This window comes from Tursiops truncatus, chromosome 16, assembly GCF_011762595.2.
Source record: "Tursiops truncatus isolate mTurTru1 chromosome 16, mTurTru1.mat.Y, whole genome shotgun sequence".
NCBI classification, from domain to species: domain Eukaryota; kingdom Metazoa; phylum Chordata; class Mammalia; order Artiodactyla; family Delphinidae; genus Tursiops; species Tursiops truncatus.
In genome coordinates, this window is record NC_047049.1 from 15,967,875 (window position 1) to 15,989,537 (window position 21,663).

Sequence of the window (21,663 nt, forward strand, 5' to 3'; positions counted from 1 at the left end):
TAAATTAGAGCAGAGTAAAAGTTGGAATTTTAGGAGAGGTGTATTTCTCAGAAAGTAGTTTGATAGAATTTGCTTTTTTTTTCTTTTTTTTAACATCTTTATTGGAGTATAATTGCTTTACAATGGTGTATTACTTTCTTTTGTATAACAAAGTGAATCAGCTATACATATACATATATCGCCATATCTCCTCCCTCTTGCGTCTCCCTCCCACCTCCCTATGCCACCCCTAGAATTTGCTTTAAAATAATTGCAATGTAGCAGTGCACTCTGGGACACATTGAATCACAAATTATGAGATTCACAAGCAATATTCTAGATGGAAATTTAAATAATGTGGAGGGTGTGTGTGAAGGAGAAGAAAGAGAAATTAATTCCATTTGCTGATGTGACTGTAGTACAACTATTTTTAGGTATAATCCAAACAGTGCATATCTTCTCCATTTTGATTAGTAGCAAATTGGCAGGGAGTCAAAAGAATTAGTATTTCTCAGCACATAATGCCAGAAATGTACAAATAAAACTAAATTATCTGTGCCAATGTGTTTAATTTGAATTACGGCTAAGGTTTTAAATTTTTTTCCTTCCAAAGAACTGATGGGTCCTGCTTTGTTAAAAAATTTTTTTAAGCCTTTCACAAATGGCAGTAAAACTTAATAATTTTCCTTTTGACCCTTGCTTAGAAGCTCTTGCTAAAAACTTGAATGCTAATATCATCCTGAGACTTCGAGTGCAGAATTTCCGTCTGGCAATTTTACATATTGCCAGAGGAAGTCAGCACGCTCAACAAAATGCGAAATTAGGAAAATGTGCTTAACAAGGAAAGGTTTCACAATAGCCACTTAGAGGTTATTAATAATTCCAGTTCCAAAGAAAGCCTGGATAGAAAAAATGAGCTCTATTTACAAAGTTTTACATTGCCAAGTTCACCAAGCGATGAAGCTATCTTCTATACCAATTATAGATTCCTACACTGGAGGGAGAATTATGGATGCTGGAATATCTTGTTACACATAGAGAACTTTACAGCGTGCAACTGAAACATAATTTCAAATGTAGCAAATAAGTGACTCTTGGTCATATGTTCACTGTTTTAATTTTAAGGCTTATGCCTTTGGTACTGTTACACACAAACCCGCGGGGTAAGGTTGATTTTCTGCATACTCACTGCCCTCCTCCTGTCACTTCTACTGTGCATTATCTCACCAGATTAAACAGGATTGGCAGTTTTCTCCTCCCACTGATGTAGCTATTGGGAGTGGCAGCTCAGATTCCTACATTTCTATTATAGATCAATGTCTTCTTCAAAACAACGAAAAGCAGTTTTCCTGGGTAGTAGGAATCACTGACAAGGTCTGTTTCTGAATCCCCGTAACCCTCAGTTAGAGAACTCAAGAGATCACAGAAAACTCTTTTTTTCTATTTCCTACAAATACATATAAACTGGCCCCAAGATTATAGTGGTTTCCTCTAATTCACTAAAGAGTTCAGACCTGTCTACTAAGCAGTTAAATTATATATATTTGTTATTAAAGTTTATAGGACTTTCATGATTTTGAGACCTAAGGTTTGATGGGTCTATATGTAAGTTTGGGTCTGGGAAAATTTCTTTTTATTTAAATGTAAAGACTTAGCTAGACAAAATAGGAAAGTGAAGCATTACCTGGTACTTGAGTGCTCTTCAGATGAAACTGTAGACATTAAGTCTGTTAATTTTCTAGTATGATTTAAAAACGAAGAGGAACAAAACCCCTGACAAAATGCAACTTACATATTCAGGTGGGGGAAGGGAGGATAGAAATGGACTGTATTTGTTCCTAGGGGAAAGGATAGTGAGATTTCATCCTGGAATTTTTACATTCTCCAAAATGAGTTTCTTTAGGTATGTATCCGTATTTTTAAATAACTTTTGCTATCTCCCACCTCTCCACTTTTTTCTTTGCTGGACAAAGGGGTTAAACTTCACAGCAGCTTTTGTTGAAACTGCTACTGTTCATGCAACCTTCTGCTGGTCTCTAAAACATCGGCAACATTAATCTTTCTCAGAAGACTGGTCTTTCCTGGTTTTTAGAATATCGCATTGCCAAAAAAAAAAAAAAAAGGATAATCGGTCTTGACTTTCCTTGGTAGCGAAGAGTTTGTTCATGTTCAATCTCGGTATAAGCCAAAACTTTATACTCTTCACATTGGTTTCTTTACTGTACCATCATGAAATGAAAAGCTTGTTTAAAAATACAAAGAAAGAGAAATACTTAAACTTATTTTGGAGAATGTAGAATTAATCCCAAGATAGAATTTCACTATATTTTCCTTAGGAACTAACTTTAGGAAAACTATCCTATCCATTGGGGGGTGTCATAATCTTGTTAGGAAATTTGAAAACTTCACATTTACTTTTACCTGTTACCTGTCCACCCAGAACTTCTGCTGAAATGGTCTACTTAATTACACAAGAGAAAAAAAAAATTTACTTAAGTGCTCTTTTATAAATTTTTGCTTAACCATGAAAGCATTTTGCTTTCTAAACAGCCACTGGAGAAATCTGCACACACTGTGATTTTGATTTTCTGTTGGAAAACAAAAACCAGCCGTGGATGCCACTTACCGAATTCCAAGTAGGCAATGCCGGTTCCACGACTTAGTCTTCTTTCCTGCATTTCTGTGCAAAGTTGCAGCTGAGTTACCTGACTCAATCATTCTTTCTTAGAAGATGCACAATCCCAAATATTACTTCTTAAGGCAAGTACGGCAGATGGGATCTTGAAAACACCTACAAGCAGTCTAGAATACTCTGAATCTGGCTGTGAAAATTTAGGGCAAGCATGCAGCTCTCAGTAGGTGCACGCCTTATTTGGTCTAGAGGCATTTTGCTATGCTATTGAGTCATGAAAAGCTATTAAAAGAGCTCTATGGGAAATCCAGCCTATATTTTGAACAAAACAAACTGTCTTTTCCATTATCACTGAGCCCTTACAGACACACAGTACATAATCTTTTTTGTGCTTTATTGGTATTTATTGCACATGGATCAATTCCTCACATAGTAGTTAGTTGCACCAGAGTATAAATACTTGGCAAAACACAGAGAGGAAATAGTATTTACACACAAGTGCTAAATATTACCAGCAGATTCACGTGGGCCCTTGGACATAAAAAAATAATAAAAAAATCCTTAAGATAATTATATTTATAATATGGATACAGTTACAGTACCATGATAAAAGAGTATAAAAAGGTATTTTTCCAATAAATCACTAGCTCAGTAACATAATAGACAACAGAAGCAGAGTTTGAGTTTTATTTTAGTTTTTAAGATCTGCCCCTACCTCACCCCACCCCCGTTAAAAAATATTCAATTTCTTTTTGTGCAAGTAACACCTTCAGCGGACTTTACAGTTCCTAATACTGTGCAAAAATGCCACTTTGAATCACGCCTTTTTGTTCTGTTTTTCGTTTTTACCCACATGTGCAGTAATCTGAACTGTTTCCTCTTCTTTTCTTTTTCTGTCCTGTCTTCAATGGACAGAGTCACACGTCACAGAGGCTCAGCGCCTGGTCCTTCCAACTAATATTGATACATAAATAAGCTGTTTAATATAAACAAGTCTTTCTATCTTGCTGTGCAAGGTGCACAGTGTGAGGTAGGAACCCCTCGGCCTGACCACCGAGGCTCTCGGGGACAGCCGGCTTGCCCTACAAAAGGAAAGCAAGGTGAGGCTTGTTCCAAGAATAGCTTAAAATTTCCTGAAACGCGATTTTTGCATCCCTCCTTTCCCTCTGCTTTAAGAACAGGAGAAATCATTACTCAGCAATTCAAATGAAATTTCAACGGAAGGCAAAGGAAACACGTCCTCATCAACTGTCATCCTCTCCTCTTTCTCCGGTTGACCGCTCCTGTTCCCGAGAACGGGATAGAAGCCAAGTCAGAGACTTATCTCCTAACGCTTCTCCCTTCCCTTCCCGGTCATCGCAGAGAGTGTTAAAAAACCACCTGGGAGAAAAAAAAAAAAAAAATCTAAAGACGTATCACACGCACCCACAAAAGAAGGCCGGACCACAAAGAGAAAAAAGAACCCAACAAAAATCAGCAAGCCGCTCTCCCACCCCTCCCCAAACCTTCCTTTCTGTGCAACACTGTCTGTGGCTTTTCTGTTTGCCTTGGACGATGCAGACGAGGTTTGCGGGCTTCGAATTCACCTGCTTTCGGTCTTGAGTAAACACAGATCTCCTCTTCCCCCAGGAAGCCGTTCAGGGACGCCCGGGTTCTTTTCCTCCCGGGGCGCAGAGCCTGCGCCCGGGCTGGGGAGGCGGGGAGGGCGCCCGGCCCTACACCTTGGATTCCGAGGCACAGCCCGGGCGGCTCGGCTCGTCCGGGCTCGAGTCGCTGTCGCCCGCCGCCCCACCGTTGTAGTCGGCCCAGGGCTCCAGCAGGCGCGCGGGTGGCGAGGTCCCGACGTCGTCGTCGTCGTCGTCGTCTGAGGCGGCCCCGGGCGACGGCGACGGCCGGGCCACCGCCAGGCAGCCCGAGGCGCGCGGCGGGTCCCCGGCGGCCGCGTGGCTCCCGCGGGCGGCCCGGCGCGCGCAGCAGAGCAGGCGCTGGAAGGCCTTGCGGAAGTCGGGGCTGCGGCAGTAGATGATGGGGTTGAAGGCCGAGTTGGCGTAGCCCAGCCAGTTGAAGAAGACGAAGAGGCTGTCGGGCACCAGGTCGCGGTGGAAAGCCTTCACCACGTTGGCCAGGAAGAAGGGCAGCCAGCAGAGCGTGAACACGCCCATGATGATGCCCAGCGTCTTGAGCGCCTTCTGCTCGCGAAGGGCCACGAGGCGCGAGGGGCGCCGCTTGCTGGCGCGCCCGTTGGCCACCGGGGAGGCGGCGGCGGTCGGGAGCGGGGGCGCGGGCGAGGACGCGGGCGAGGGCGAGGGCGGCCGCGTGGGGCCGCTGAGGAAGCGGCGCTCGCAGCTGTCGATCTTCTTCACCTGCTTCTGGGCCTCGCGGAACACCCGCAAGTACACGAAGGCCATGATGCACAGGGGCACGTAGAAGGAGACGACGGACGAGGCTATGGCGTAGGCCCGGTTGGTGACGAAATCGCAGCACTTGGGGTCGTTGTAGCAGCGGCGCGCCTCGTCGCCCTCAGCCCGCCACCAGTGCATGAGGATGGGCAGGAAGGACACCAGGGCCGAGATGGCCCACACGGTGCACACGAGGGCCCGCGCCCGCGCGCGGGTCAGCAGGCTCTGGTAGCGGAAGGGCGATGTGATGGCGAGATAGCGGTCCAGGGCGATGACACACAGGGTCTCGATGCTGGCCGTCACGCACAGCACGTCCACCGAGGTCCAGAGCTCGCAGAAGAAGGAGCCATACTCCCAGCGGCCCCACACCACGATGGTGGCCCCGAACGGCACCACCAGCAGCCCCATGACCAGGTCAGCGCTGGCCAGGGACATGATGAAGAGGTTGGTGAGCGTCTGCAGCCGCGGCGTCTTGGCGATGGACACGATCACGAGCACGTTGCCCGCCACGATGAGCAGCACGATGAGCGCCATCAGCAGGCCCATGCCGGCCGTCCACTGCTGCGACAGCGGCGCGGATCCCTCGCTGGCGGGGGTCAGCAGCGAGGCGGGCGGCAGCGCGGGCACTAGCAGCCGCGCCGCCGTGGCCGCGCCGTCGGGGAGCGGCGCGGCGGTTGACAGGTTGCAGGGCTCGGAGGCGCCCAGGGCGAGCGCCCCCGCGCCCATGCCGAGCTGCGGAGGCCGGGGGAGGGGGTGTGGCGGAGTTGGGCCGCGGTTGGGGAACCCCCCAGAGGCCCGGGCGGCGGGGCGCGCGGAGGGAGGTCGCGGCCAGGTCAGGACAGCCGAAGCGCTGGGCCGGAGGCATGGGCGCCGGGCGCCTTCCCAGCCGGAGCCGTGCGCTGTCGCCGCCGCCGCCGCCGCCGCTGCTGCTGGAGCCGCTGTCGCTGCTGGAACAGCTGCCGGGACCTCAGCATGTTTCTGAGCGCGCGGAGCCCGCAGCCCCGGCACCCAGCACCCAACCCACCCCAGTCCCACTCCCCCGAGCCAACCCCCGGGGCCTCGCGTCAGGCTCCTGCAGCCAATCCGGGCGAAGGCACGCCCCTGTCTGGTTCCCCGCAGCAACCCCCCGCAGCCCCCCCTCCTACCGGCGGTTCCGCGGCTCCGAGGAGTGAGGCAGAGGGCCAAGCGAGCGTCTCCTCGGCGCCCGCGGGTTCCTGCGCGCGCGCGCCTTCCTGAGTCCGCTGGTTCCAGCGCCCAGTTCCCCTTGGCTCCCTACGGCGCCCGGCTCCCACCCTGTCCCCTCCCGCGGACCCCAGTCTCTCCTCTCCTGCGCCCCGTTTGCCTCCGGCGTTTGGCTCCTTCCTGCGCTCGGGCTCAACTCGCTACCCGTCTACCTCCGGTGCCCAGGATTCCTGCGGAGCAGAGCGCGCGCTTCCTTTAGCGGGGAGGGGACCTCGGTGTTCTCGAAGCACCAGAGCGCCTTGGACGGTCTGTTCACTGGGGTTGGAGGAGTCTGGCTGCAAGATTGTTTCTCGTGTTGGGCAGCCTAGGAGAGTGCGTGTAAAAGCCTTCCTCCGTCAAGAGGGGACCCAGCCAGCCTGCGTCCTGCCAGCTCAGGGGATCGGAGGCGGGTGTTAGCGGTTAGAGGAAACTTTCCAGCAAGCGCCTTGCTCGAGCAAACCGCGCATCTGTCAGCAACGCTCTCTGGGAGCTATTCTTGCACGAAGCTTCTGTTGTTCCAGGACAGCAGATGCAGAAAGGAAGGGAAGGTTTGTGCATCTGACAGCTAATGCTGAGGACCAGTTGGAAAAACACACACTCCCCAGTCCCAGCTGATGGATGTGTGAGTATGATGCAACAGTGTGTGTCGATACTATGAAGAGAGAGGCTTAAGGAAACACAAATGTTAACGTGGAATAAGTGACACCGCCACGAAGACAGAGCACGTTTAATTACATTTCAGACTTTTCACATTCAGTTATAACACCAGGATTTTGTGTTTTATTACTCACGTGATTTTGCAGTTTGAGCTGGGTCAGTGCAAACAGAAAGGTACATTAGTTTTGGACGACATAGTGAACTGAGATTTCAGATTTCTTGGTCTGCCCAAGTTGTTTTCTCCTTTGCCCAAGTTCCCAGATTCTCAAAAACTCTAGGATTAGTTTTGGAGGGACGAGAGAAGAAAATATGTAAATACTCCAGAAGATTAAAATCCGATAGCATTTAAAGTTATATCAGAGACCCCTGAGTTGGCAGCTGCATGGGTTTAAAATTAGTGAGTCAGCCCTGCAGTCGGTGTGCTTATATGTGGGGACCCACCTACAGGATGGGCACCGTGAGCACACAATGCAGCAGAAGGTGTTCAGGCCCCCTGTCTGATTCCACCACAGTAAGGTCCTCAGCTCAGCCTTGAAAATAAAAAGACCGTAATCGAATCTTTGAGAACAAGGACGGGTAAACAGCTTCTAATTACCCATGTAAGAGTGCATGAAAGTGTTATATAATGCTCACACATCTTTCTAGCATTGGAATAAAAAGCATAGCATCTGCGGGGGCTTCCCTGGTGGCGCAGTGGTTGAGAGTCCGCCTGCCGATGCAGGGGACACGGGTTCGTGCCCTGGTCCGGGAAGATCCCACATGCCGCGGAGCGGCTGGGCCCGTGAGCCATGGCCGCTGAGCCTGCGTGTCCGGAGCCTGTGCTCCGCAACGGGAGAGGCCACAACAGTGAGAGGCCCGCGTACCGCAAAAAAAAAAAAAAAAAAAGCATAGCGTCTGAAAGGAACAAACTCATATTCTTACCCTGTAGAGAAAGACTGACTTCCACAGCTACCCAAGTCAAGAGCTAAAAGCAATGTTTATTCAGTTTATAAAGTCCAGCAGTTTAAACCACTTTCTCTATATCCAAACATAAATTTGCTTTAGGCCCGAACTTGATAATCAGTGCTACAAGGTGGGTAGGTGTGGATGTGGCTGATTTATTTGTTTATTCACCCCTGCCCTAGGACTTGTCAGCCTAGTTCTGCCCTAGTTCTGCCAACTTGGGAAGCTTGAGAAGGGGGAGCAAGGAAAGGAGAGGGCTGGAAAGAGGGGGGGGCCTGTACCCTGAGTTCAGTGTAGGCTCCCAGAGAGCCCTAGGTACCCAAGTCACTGCAAACCTGTCTCCGCTTCCGACTTTTTTCTGTTCCTGCCCTCAAGGGACAGTCTCAAAATAGCCAAGGGGTTGGAAAGAGTTGGATTTGACGCTGCAGGATTCTGAGTGCTGGGCTGTGCAGTGAGGTGTAGGGAATGTGGGAAGGAGGCTTTCTGTTGGGCGCCATCTTTCTGTCAAGTGGTGTTACTGGGAATATTGTGTGCCAAGCTTAAGGGCCCCTGAAGGGCAAAGGGACTGCATTTCTGTGAGCGATAAGGCCTGAACTTGGTTGTACAGATTCAGTGCAGAAGCCTGGATGCCAATAGCATTACCATATGTGCAAATATGTATGTATTTGTATACATTTTGTATACATTCATGTATTGGTATACGTATGTATAAACACACCAAAAATACCAGGGCGCGAGATTTGAATTGTTGAAAAACTCTCCTGAAACTTTTTCCCCCTGCTCATTCAAAGATAAATCAAGTTTCCCTGAATTTCTGGATAATAAATACATTAAATCACAAATATCCAAAACCAGCAGGTTATTTTGATAGGAGTTCCAACGTAGGGCTGCAGGCATAAAGGGATTCCTGGAATTCTTGGGGCCGTCCTTCAGTTGTACTGATGGAAAAGTTTGGAGTATTCAACTAGAGTTCACTTTCTTTTAAAATAAAATGTTCTCGGATTTCCTTTAATCCTTACACTTCATGACACTTTTTTAAAAAAACATTTTTGAGCTAACATTGTTTTGTCCTGAGTTAAGGATACAAGATTAAGAAGAAAATATACCCACTTACACAGGTATGAGATGTTGCAAGTTCAAAATTAGTAACTCCTCCATTTCCCCGTTCCTTTAGAAAGGAACAGAAAGCTCCAACAATACATGCTAATCAGCACATTGAAAACGAGAGGGCTTCCTCCTCAGTATTTCCTGCTCCCACCTCTACCTTTCCCGTCCCACTGCCTTTATCCCACACCTGAACATGCTATGGGTTCCTTTTGAGCTCCTGGCCTCTAGTCCTTCCTGATCCATTTAATCTGGCATACCATAGCCAAATTCATATTTCTAAAATGCTGCATTGACCGAAATGCTTTTCTGTTCAGAAACCTCAACTCCTCAACATGGCCTTCAAAGCCCTCCACAGTCCAGTTCCAAATAGCCTTTCCAGCACTATCCCGTACTAGAACTCTCCATGTCACCCTAACTTGCAGTTGTGTAAGTTAGTTTTTGGATCTATACCCTTTTTCCTTTTTTTTTTTTTTTGCTGTACGTGGGCCTCTCATTGTTGTGGCCTCTCCCGTTGCGGAGCACAAGCTCTGGACACGCAGGCTCAGTGGCCATGGCTCAGGGGCCTAGCCGCTCCGTGGCATGTGGGATCTTCCCGGACCAGGGCACGAACCCATGTCCCCTGCATCGGCAGGCGGACTCCCAACCACTGCGCCACCAGGGAAGCCCCCTTTTTCCTTTTTTTGCATCTGTACTCTTTCTCATTGTGATCCTTCCACCAAGAATTCCCTCCTCCATCTCTGTCTCATGGAGTTCAAATTCAAGATCTGGTTGATACATTTTTTACTTTACAGTCATCCCTACCCACTGTTTCTGGAAATGATCTCTCCTTTCCCTACCTAGAGTAGTTACTTTGCTCATTGCATTTCATGTGTCAAGGAACAATATGTTGCCTTTCGACGTCTCTTATATTGTGATATGATTTTTATAATTTTTAATTTTTCTCTTTTCTTCTCATATGGATTATAAGGCCATCAAGAGCCAGGACCATCCTATACATTTTTATATTTCCCATGTTTACTAAAATTACCTAACATTAATTAACATTAAGCTTTGATTCATAAATATTTAATATTTAATTTATTAAGATATTCTCATATTTACTAGTATGAGAAATAATCGAGTGTTTTTGGAGTTATGATCTTTCCTCATGCTTCAAGTTTAGAGTAATAATTCATGTCCCTATAGCCTAGTCAATACTTTCATATAAGCATTTCAAAATATAAGCTTTACAAATACAAGGTAGGCTCATGAGATAAATAAATTTATATCATACCTACTCAGTAATAAATAACGTGGGGCAGACTTAGGTAAGAGTTTTTCCAAAGGTACAATGAAAGTCCACATAATAAAAAATACTACCTAATCTTCATAAATATTCAGGGTGAATTACCTTTTTCCTTCCTTTATGATACTATATATCCAGGCATTTCTGCCCTGGGAGAATGGCTGATGACTTGAATTTGGCTTCAAATTCTAGATCAAATTAAAAGTCTGTGCGGCAGTGACTGATGGGCGTCCAACCCACCCATAGTTGTAAGCCATGAACTTGATGGAGACCTTTCCATTCTTCAGTTGACTTTGTTGGCAAATGAGATTAAAATAATGGTGAGTAGCCTAACTGGACAGCTGCTGGAAGTTTGGCCAGAGGAAGTCCGGGGGAAATTTCTAAGTAAAGCGCCAAGAAAAGTATCAAATCAGTAAGTTAGCATAATTTGCCTTGAGGCTGATAATAGGTGGCAGAATTCATTGATCAGAGCTCTAGTGGCTGTTTCTGAGGAAAGATATACAACTTTTCACATAAAGTAATGTAACTGCTAAAACAGTCACTCAGCGCTAAACTAAGCAAAGAACAGTTTGCACCTGTGGCTGGCTTAAGGTCATATACTGGTTTTGAAGACACAGTTTACACAGGGACAAGCAATTGCATCCACTGTGATAAGAAGAAGCACAGAAGACAGTGGTGTAATCATAGCAAAGCATGGACTATTTGGGCAATTCAGAAGCTCTCCTCTCTCCCACTTCCTCCCTCTTTGCCTTCTCCTCCTCTCCCTGGTATGTCTAAAGAGTACTTTGAACAATGCAAGAGCCAGTAATAATATTTTTCAAAATTTGGATATATTGAAAAGTGTTCAGACCTGGTAGGCGGAAGATCCAGGTTTGTGTCCTGGTGTCACTTTTGAGTTTGACCTTCAGCAGTGGCTTCATCCTTAAAATGGACTCACCGTTGGCTCCCTCGCAGGGTTACACATGGATTAAATGAGATGATGTATGTGACAGCTTCTTGAAATCTCATATAGCACCGTATGCTTGAAACGCATCAAATGCGGTCTCATCCAATCATTATGACATTTCAAACCATGAAATGTGTCAGGATTTGCTTGTACGAGAGGAGTCAGTTCACTTACATAAGCTTCACTTTATCAGGTGACTCCGTTCTTTCTCACGCTGGATATTAGTACGACTCAGAGGCTGGATAACAGTGAACGATTTTTAAATGCCTTTACCTTTGGCCAATCACATTTTAAAAAAGATTTTCCCCCATCTTTGTGCCCTTCCTTAGTAGGTACCCTACTCTTTTTTTTAAGTGTTCATTTATGTGATTCTCTGACATAAGTTCCTTTAAAGTATTTCAGTGGTGAAATATTAGCAGCAGAGAAAGGATTTTTTTTCTCAACTATTTAGTGCCATAACTAGTAACTTTAAAAAAAAATGGAAGGTAGTGCAACATAAAACTTAGCCAACTTTCATAAGTTCTGTTCTTATTCAGGTGTATGATGAATAAAACTTGAGTGTTCATCAGCTGAGATCTTACCTTAAAGTGCCGGCGGCAATGGGAGTGTTATCAGCACACATGAAAAGTACTTGGCTAAGAGTTGTCCTTCAATCTGCCCAAGTCTAGAGCTTGTAATGACAACAAGCTGCACTAATTATTGAAAACTCTAGGTTTTATTTTAACAGAGTCTTATTGTGCTCCTGATAAAACGATTATGTTGTAAAAAGCTGAGAAGTCTGTAGCAACAAGAATCCCCCAAGCCCTTATTTTAAGTTTCTAACGGGTAGAAATGATACCTTTTAAACGTTTTAGCTCCCATTTATTTTGGTCATGTAGTTGGTACTTTGCAAATTCCTGTGGAATAGAGGAACCACTTAAAAGCTTATGTGCACCCTCTAAAATAAAAGAAGACATCGTGTTTTCCATTCACCTATGGAAGATGGGTCTGGCCCATCCAACTGAATGGAATTGCCAAAGGGAACCAGTGGAAGAAGCAAGTTGTCTTGCCTCTGGGTGGCAGACCAAATCATTTACATTGCTTCTTTTCACTCACTACTCTGAGTAGACCAAACAGGTATCTTCTTTCATATGTTTTTCCACTTCTTTGTTTTGGATATATATTTTCGTAGGTAACTTACGTACTGTATAAATGCTCATCCAGACCCACTCAATAAATACAGGCGTGGCGAGTCCTTTGCCTTGGAAGGGCAGAGTCCCACACTAGTGGGACACTATTGCTGCTACTTTGGTTTTGATAACCACTGTGGTTAGGCTTCTTGCATTGAAACTAAATATCAAACCTTTGACATGACATATATTTTCCACAGTGTCTCAGCTTTGCAGCTCCTTGAATAAAACCCATTAGAAATCTTTATCCTATGATAGCTTTCTGTTTCCAGAGCATTATCACTTAATTAAATGTTAAGGGGGCAGTGACCTTCTTTGCAGACCTCTTCTAAATATAAGTGACTTTTCACACTGGTGGAGAAATGGTTGGGTTTTTTCCTTCCTGTTTTTGTATGGAGACACTGAAGCATAAGGAGAGAGACGTGCTTAAGGTTTCAAGGAAAGGGAAAGGGAGTTCTTCACTTTCCTGCCTATTGAGCTAATCTTTAATTACCAGAGCCTGCATCCTTAACAGATTTGGACCCACCTCTTAACTGCTTGTCAGCATAATTCAATTGCATGATATATTTTGGGGCCTGGAGCGAGTCACGGAGTCATTTTTTTTAAATAAATAGCTCTGAATGAGTGAAGAGATTCTATCATGCAATGTTTATTTGTATTTTTCAATTGGTTTAAATATAATAGATCTAGAAGAATAATCATATTTATCCACACAAATAAAAGTCTCTTTGTTAGTACATTTCAATGTGAATTTCCAGAAGTGTCACATGAATACTAACTCTGAAGACAAAAACAAAAAACCCAAAAAGCAAAGCAATTAAGTAATTTGGTTTTTTGTTTTGTTTTTAAATCTGTAACTAGAAAAAAATTTCACAAAAGACTCTTACTGAGAATCAAAGGCCCCAAAGCTGTGACAACCTTGGGGTTTTATTTAAAAGTCAAAATGAAGCTGTTTGGGAGTTTGGAACAGAAAATTAAAAAGCAAGCTCTACTTGCTCGGTCATTTCCTCACCCTAATAACTTTTCCAAACCAGGTAGCTCTGTCATGGGCATGTTGAACTTTGAGGCTCTCTGAAAAGCCTGGAAAATGCACTGAAATGGTATTGACACGGTCCTGAAAATACTGTTTTTTCTTATTCTGAAAATATCTAAAGTGATGATTTTACTCCAGCTTGTCACCATTTCCATCCCACTCCTTACCTTTCCTTGCTTCTGCTGCCAGTTACTCTGCACTTTGACATCTCCCCCATTATTAATTAATAGAGATTATTTGCATTTTCATAGCTGTCTCTTGAGGATAATAATCTTGGTTTAAAAAATTCCCACGCGTACACATTCATGTGTATAGTGTTCATAAGTTCTTATCTGAGGGTTGACTTAGACTAAAGGTAATTTATTAAGCAAGTTAAAAACCCATACTTAACCTCGCAAAAAAGAATCAGTGTTTTATAGCATAACCAGTCTTGATGGGAGATTTTGAGAATATCCCTGGCTTATGCGTTTTTGTTTTAGTTGCTTTTTAGTACATAATTTCAAATTATGGCATTTTAGTAAGATGACACTCATTTTAGTGATTAGTTTTGACATTTGCCTCTCTCTGTATACCATCATGATTAAGGATGCAGATTCTGAAGTCACACTGCCTGGGTTACAATCCAGGTTTTGCCAGTTAGTAGCTGGATGACTCAACAACAAGTTATTTGAACATCTCAGGGCTCGGCTTCATCATCTGTTAAGTGGGAATAATAATAATAATCGTACCTACCTCTGAGGCGTTTGGAGGATTCGATAAGACACACAAAGCATTTGGCATAGTGCCTGGCTCATCATTAAGTACTTAATAAACATTATCTTTTCTTTTTTCCATTTTCCCCCCCAACTGCCACCACCACAAAAAGATCATGGCAGAAAAATCCTCATTCTGCACAAAATCACGGGTAGCAGAGGAGGCAACCTCTAGTCAGTGGAAATTGAATAATTGCATTTTCTTTTCAAGTGAGAGGATGTAGTAAAGAATCTAATTTGGTAAGTACTCTTTTGCTTTCAAAGGCAAGTTTATTCCTTTGTGGTCATTTAACCTGATTATCATTCTGTTTGGGGAATTAGAATTTCTCAAACTAATTTTACATCATGGAAAGGTCATTGTAGAGAGTTCCACCCTATGGTATAAACCACATTCAAAATATATGAAACAACAACAATTACCAAACAAAGCCCCACTGGGCTCTTAATAGTGAGGCTTATTTCCCAAGCTCTAATTGATCCAAGCTGCTTCTTTTTACGGTGTATATTCATAAGATCTCGAGGAGACCAGAAGGTTCTCTTGTGACTTGTTTTGTGTCAACGGAGGACACTTCAGTTGTCCTGAGTACAAGGGGTCTGACCACCCCACCTCCTGAGAACAGAGAGTAAAGAAGCAGGCGACAAAAGAAGTTTTCCCAAGTCCATGCGGTGTAAACCCTAGGAGAGTCTTTCAGACTCACTTGGAACAATTTTATTTCCAAAACAGTTTCAATATCTTGTTCGGTCTCTGTTCTTTCATAACAGATTAGGAGAAACAAGTTGGAGGGAAGGCACGAGGATGGTGCAGGGAGCGGAGGGGCGCTTCTGGGAACTTCATATTAGAGAAGAAAACAGGGAAACAGGTGATGCCATTTACTGCAGAGACCAATAGTCTTCTGTGTTCTGCATTCCGCAGTCACCGATAGTCCTGGCTCACTAAGAAAGTTTTAAATTAGGTTCAACCGTCCTCAGTTTAATGTGCGTTTTATAAACATTTTTATTGAAAAACGGTGGTATGAAAATTTGGGAACTTCTTATTTTCTAGAACGCATGGGTTATCTAGAAAGTGAATTGATGTGGGCTGTTTTTATCCTCCAGTGGTGCCAAATCAGTGAGGTGGGAATTAGTTTGCTACGAGTCCAAAATCAAGGTGTTGGCAGAGTTGGCTCCTTCTGAGGGCTATGAGCAAGGGATCTGTTCCAAGCCTCTCTCCCGGGCTTGGAGATGGCTGTCTGGCCCTCCATACCTGTCTGTCTCTGTGTCCAAATTTCTCCTTTTTATAAAGACACCATCATATTAGATTAGGATCCACCTTAATGACCTCATTTTATCTTGATTACTTCTATCACCTGTATCTCATACATGCTATATTAGTTAAGCCTTCTAGGACAGAGGGCAAGTATAATGTCTTCTCAAATCTCATGCTAAAGATGGCTCTGCAAATAAATAGTACCCAGACCCTGATGAGAGCAGTCAAGTTGGTTGCAGAGTCGCAGGCTGTCACAAAGTCATGAATGCCACAGGCTGACGGTGATCAGATCAGTTCCCAAGTTTGCTGAGTAAGTAGCCTGGGTCTCAGATGGAGGGGTGTGGGGAGAGGGCCGGGGAAGGGTAAGGCACATACCCTGTTAGGTATGTGCTTAAGGTAGGAAGGGGTAGAGGCACTGCTCATTTATAGCTCATTACAAACCAAGAAACTCTACTGTTTTCTTGCAAATGGAGTAGAATAATTCAAGTTCACTTTAGTAATTCAAATTCAAGGATTAAAACCAGCCAATCCACTTGGTTGTTGTGTAGACCACTTTCAGCAGGTTGTTTTGACATTGTGTAGACACACTCAGAGTTTCTCTCCATAGCTGCAACATGCCTGTTACTTTTCCTGAGCTAGAATTAGTGTAACAGACAGCAAATAACTGGGTAGGAGAGATAAAACAAACCTTTATAAGTGAAGAACAAAGCTGGCCTTTGAGGCAAGATAAATCAGGTACTCGCTCATATGGAATCCATTGAGAAACAGGATTTTTATCACCTTGAAGTAATGATTTTGATGGAGAGAATGATTCAGATCTTACAATACTGGCTAGCAGAGGTTTGACTAAGAATCAACTTCCTTAAGTATGTCGGTTTAGATTTATTATGGAATCTGAAGTTCACAAACAGCCTGATTTTGTGTGGCCCTAAGTTGTACATCTAATTGGCCTTTGTTGCTACTGATGATCAAGCTAATAATAGCTTAACCTGTGCATGGCCACGGACCAAATCAACTTGACCTTAATGCCAAAAGAACAAAACCCAAAACCCCAGCTGATTAAGATCCAAGAACTCAATCTGATAACTTGTCTTTGCCATTTGATATTAAGAACGGCTCCCAGCTGTCCCGAATGCCTCTGCTACCAGAGCCTCGCGAGAACTGGGTGCCCAAGCGGGAAGTTCTGAGGATCTTGGTAACATAGTACCGCATTCCATAGGCAATGATGCCAACTCCTCCCGACAGACGTATCTGTTACGTGTGTATCTGTTACGTGTGTGCTATGTAAACAGCATGGATGTGGATGTATATGAAACTATTTTTTTTAATGTCACATCTAAGTTTGTTTAATGGCGAGGTTAGTTCAGTAGAACAAGCTTATATAAGATAGTACTTAAAGAAAAGCTCAGTCCTGTGGGTCTGAGTATTATTTAGTCATCTGTTTGTGCAACTGTATTTTTAACTTGATTTATGATGAGCAGATAGTTTTTCTGAACTCCCAAGCTGTGTTTCCATACTTCAGTTTGGTTTATTTTCCTCTCAGTTTCCTTCAGAACACATCACAGAGACCTTTCTTTGGAAACTTCATAATGCTTCCATGAAAGTTAGCAGCATCCAGAAAGCACGAGACCAAATGATGAAAATTAAAGACTTGAAATAGAATCATAGGATATATGCACTCTTTGCAGTGCAGCGTAATAGAAACATAGATGTATGTCATATTCTCTTTCTTTTGTCCTTTTTCCTGTTTCTTTTTCTTGAAAACATTATCTGTGACCATGTAAAACTTCTGCAAATACTTCTGACTGACAGAGAATCTTGAAAATTTTGTTAATTGAAGTACCATTATTGTCATAGTATTAATAGTAATATCCAGCTGTAAAAATTCACTTGCTATGGAATATAGAATAGTAAGTCTATATGTAAGATTTGGACCCAGTCCTCAAGAAGTTTACCTTTGGAGAGTTTCTTTCTTTCTTTTCTTTCTTTTTTTAACTTCATTGAGGAATAATTGACAAATATAATTGTATATATTTAAAGTGTACAATGTGATGATTTGATAGAATGATCACCAAGGTCAAGATAATTAATATATCCATCACCTCCAATAGTTAGCATAGCTAACTCTGTGTGTGTGGGGGTGGTAAAGATGCTAGATCTACTCTCAGCAACTTTCAAGTCTGCAGTACCGTATCATTAACTATAATCACCATGCTGTACATTAGATCCTCAGAACTTATTATTCTCACAACTGAAAATTTGTACCCTCTCACCTATATCACCCCATTTCTGTCTCCCCACCCAGTCCCTGGCAACCACTGTTCTCTTCTCTGTTTCTGTGAAATCAGTTTTGTTTGTTTATTTGTTTTGATTCCACATGTAAGTGACACCATACAGTATTTGTCTTTCTCTGTCTGGCTTATTTCACTTAGCATAATGGCCTCCAGATTTATGCATGTTGCTGCAAACGACAGGGTTTCCTTTTTTTAATGGCTGAATAATGTTCCATTGTACATATGTATATATATATATATATAGAGAGAGAGAGAGAGAGAGAGAGAGAGAGAGAGAGAGAGACATATATGTCTATATATGTATATAATTTTCTTATTCATTCATTTGGACATTTAGGTTATTTCCATCTTGCTAATGTGAATAGTGCTGCAGAGAACATGGGTGTGCAGATATCTCTTTGAGATACAGATTTCAGTTCCTTCAGATATGTACCCAGGAGTGGGATTGTTAGATCGTATGGTAGTTCAATTTTTAATTTTTTGAGGTACCAGCATACTGTTTTCCATAGTGGCTGCACCATTTTACATTCCCATCAACAGTGCACAAGGCTTCCCTTGTCTCCACGTCCTCGCGGACCCTTATTATCTCTTGTCTTTTTTATAATAGCCATCTAACCGTTGTGAGGTGATAGCTCACTGTGGGTTTGATTTGCATTTCCCTGATTAGTGATGGATGTCACATTCTCTCTCAAAACCAATGACTAAACACCAGATACTTTGTTAAGGGTATCATTTATAATATCTCATTTACTTCTTGTAATAGTCTTGTCAGGTATTACTTTTCCCTCTAAAGGAGTAAATTGAGGCTTGGAGAAGTTGAGTGACTTGCACAAAGTTTCACAACTACTTAATAGCAGAGCAGGGCTTCCAACCCAGGTTCCAACTCCAAAGGCAGCCCTCTTTACATCTCTAAAATAAGCCACATTTTATTTTTCTCCTATTTTGAAACAGCTTATTATTTTGAAACTAAGATCCAAATTCAATTGATATCAGAAATCTTAAGTGAATGCTACACGATGTCATATGAATTTTTTTCTGTGCTTATCTTTTGTAAAAACTTCGTTTGTAAGGATGTTTTCCATGAATGCTCACGGCTGGTCCTCCATGACTTATTGAATTCTGCCTGTTAGGACTTTCTTCTCTTCTGCTGTTACCGTGTCAAGTCTGCCTCCCAACATCCCACACAAATCAACAATTACATCCTTTTAATGCCTTCAAGATCTTGTTCCAACTTTCTGTGACCAATAGGGAAAGAATGACCACTAACTGGGGGGGGGGGGGGGGCGCGTGTCACACCATCAGGAACAGCATTGGTGAGAGTTGACCTTGGTCCCCGGGAACCTCCCTTTCCTCACTTGGGGCCCAGGCAGGAAGCCAACCTCTCACCTTTAGAGTTTTTCAGGCATGAGTCAGGTATGAATCCTGTGTCTCCCCAGTTCCATAAGGCACAGGCCAGAGTCTCTGAAAGTTTCTCTGAAATTCCCCTGCTTGGTTTGAGGGTGTTGGGAAGGAACCACAGTACCCCCTCGACTCTGCAGAAAACCCAGGAGCAACACTCAAGCCCCCACTGAAGACCCTCACCATGAGGTGTGGTCCCTGTGTGGTGGTTTGGGTCGCCCTCCCAGGGTCTGCGTGGAGGGTCTAGCCCTTCTCTTTAGAAGGCATGGGTGCCTTACAATCCTTACTCTCGGCTTTGGGGTCTCAGCCCAGATGGGGGCATCAGAAAAGTCCTATTTTAATATCTGGTTCCATGTATATTTGGGAGTTTTCAGCATCCAGTTGTAATTAGAATTCTGATGAAGGAAGAGATAGAAGGGAAGGGCTGCCTTAGAAGGATATGCAGAGGAGGGAGGCTGCCGAATATGGGGGGTGCTACCATTTTTAAAAAGGTACCAAGGGGAAAAGTAACCCACGCACAGAAGGAAAAAGTCCCAGAACGCTGAGATGAGATCCTGGGAGGCGAGAGAAGACCTAGGAGAGAGTACTGTTGTGGAAACGAAGAGAAGAGAGTTTCAAGAAAGGGGATACTATAAAGGACCAAACTCTGTGATATTTAAAGAGCTCCTAGAAATCAAGAATAAAAGACTCACAGCTCAACAGAAAAATGGGCAGAGACCTTGAACAGATAGCTCTCCAGAAAGAAAGACAAATGGCCCTTGAACATTTGGCAAAATGCTCAACCTCACTCTCAATAAGGGATTCGCAAGTGAAAACTACCCCGAGATCCAATTCTCACCTTCCAGATTGGCAAACATTTTGACAACACGCTGTGTTGGCAAGGCTGGGGAAAAGAGCACATCGATGCCGTGCTGATCACGGTGCAAAATGGCTCCACTCCGGTGTAGGCGAATCTGGCAACCTCTTCCCAAAGCGCATTCCTGGATACAGATGGCCACTATGCGCTCTGGAAACATTTTCTCTTTTGGGCTCTAGACAGCAGCTCCCATAGTTTTCCTCCTATATCACAGTTTGCTCCCTTTGAATCTTCGTTATTGGCCATCCTCCTCTGCTTGGCTTCTAAATATTGGTGTGCTCCAGGGCTCACTCGGGAATCCTCGTCTCTATCGAAACCCTCTCCTTAGATTGTCTCGTCCAATCCCATTGCCTGTTTTGTTTTTGTTTTTTTGAGTGTGCTAAAATACCGCGAATACACACTTTACCATTTCAAAGTATACAATTTGGTGGCATTTAGTACATTCACATTGTTGTGCAACCACCACCTCTCTCTAGTTCCAGAACATTTCCGTCACCCCAAAAGAAAACTCCATACCCAGCAAGCAGTCACTCCCCATTTCCCCCTCCCCCCAGCCCCTGGCAACCACAGATCTGCTTTATGTCTCTGTGTATCTGCTTATTCTGGATGTTCCAAAGAAACGGAATCGTTCACTTAGCACAATATTTTCAAGGTTCATCTATGTAGCACATATCAGTACTTCACTCCTTTTTATGGCTGAATAATATTCCACGGTGTGGTTATTCCACAGTTAGTTTATCTGTTCCTCTGTTGATGGACATTTGAGTCCATCATTTTCTACCATTTGGCTATTTTAAATAGTGCTGCTATGAATATTTGTGTACGAAGTTTTGTTTGAACACCTGTTTTCAATTCTTTGGGGTCTATACCCCGAGTGGAATTGCTGGGTCATATGGTAATTTTATGTTTAACTAATCTGACCTTTTTTTTTTTCTTAAATCAATATGCTGATAACTGCAATCTGTAGTGCTGGCCTGACTTCTCCCAGCTGTCTACTTCAGATCTCATCTGGCATCTCAAAGTTAACTTGTCCAGTACTCTCAACTCCCCCCAAACTCCTCCCTCAGTCTTCCCATCTCAGGAAATAGCACCACCATTCAGCTAGGGTTCTCGGGCCAAGGTCCTAGGACTCATCCTCAGTTCCTCTCTGTCCAGCTCTCCCCACAGCCAGTCCGTCAGCAAATGCTATCAACTCTGCACACACCAGCTTCTCACCTTCTCCACTGCTGCCACCTTGGTGGCAGCATCTCCCATCTGGACCCCTGCACAGATGCCAGTGACTTCCACTCCTCCCCCTAGAGTTCATTTTCCACTCTGTACCCAAGGTCATCTTTTAAAAATACATACATGATCACTTAGCCTTCCTGCTTCAACCCTCCCAGTGGTTTCACACTGCAATTAGAATTAAACCCAAATTCACTTCTGTGGCCTCAAGTGTACGGTGATCTGTTTGCTGCCTCCCCTCTTTCCCCCTCCCCTGCTTCCTGTGTTTTACCACACTGGCCCTTTTGTCCCTTAAACTGGTACCTGCCACAGGGCCTCTGAACTCTCTGTCCCCTGAGCTGCATGGCCAGTTCCTTCTCACTACTGAGGTGTTCACTCAAATGTCACCTCCTTAGAGAAGACCTGTCTGACTACCCCTTCCCCCAAACTCAGCCAACTTCTATCTTATTACAGCCATCTCTTGTGTCATTGCTATATCATTGACATTTTCACATCGTTATATAAAATTACCTTATTTATATTT

The 21,663-nt window shown here is 43.9% G+C and overlaps 1 protein-coding gene across 1 annotated transcript; it reads right to left on the reverse strand.

Moving 5' to 3' along the window:
- Nucleotides 1–3,003: 3,003 nt before the first annotated feature.
- On the reverse strand, nucleotides 3,004–6,549 carry ADRB1 (adrenoceptor beta 1). The gene has a single exon (XM_019939920.3). The coding sequence runs from the start codon at nucleotides 5,734–5,736 to the stop codon at nucleotides 4,327–4,329; it is 1,410 nt and encodes a 469-aa protein (XP_019795479.1). The 5' UTR covers nucleotides 5,737–6,549; the 3' UTR covers nucleotides 3,004–4,326.
- Nucleotides 6,550–21,663: the final 15,114 nt, after the last annotated feature.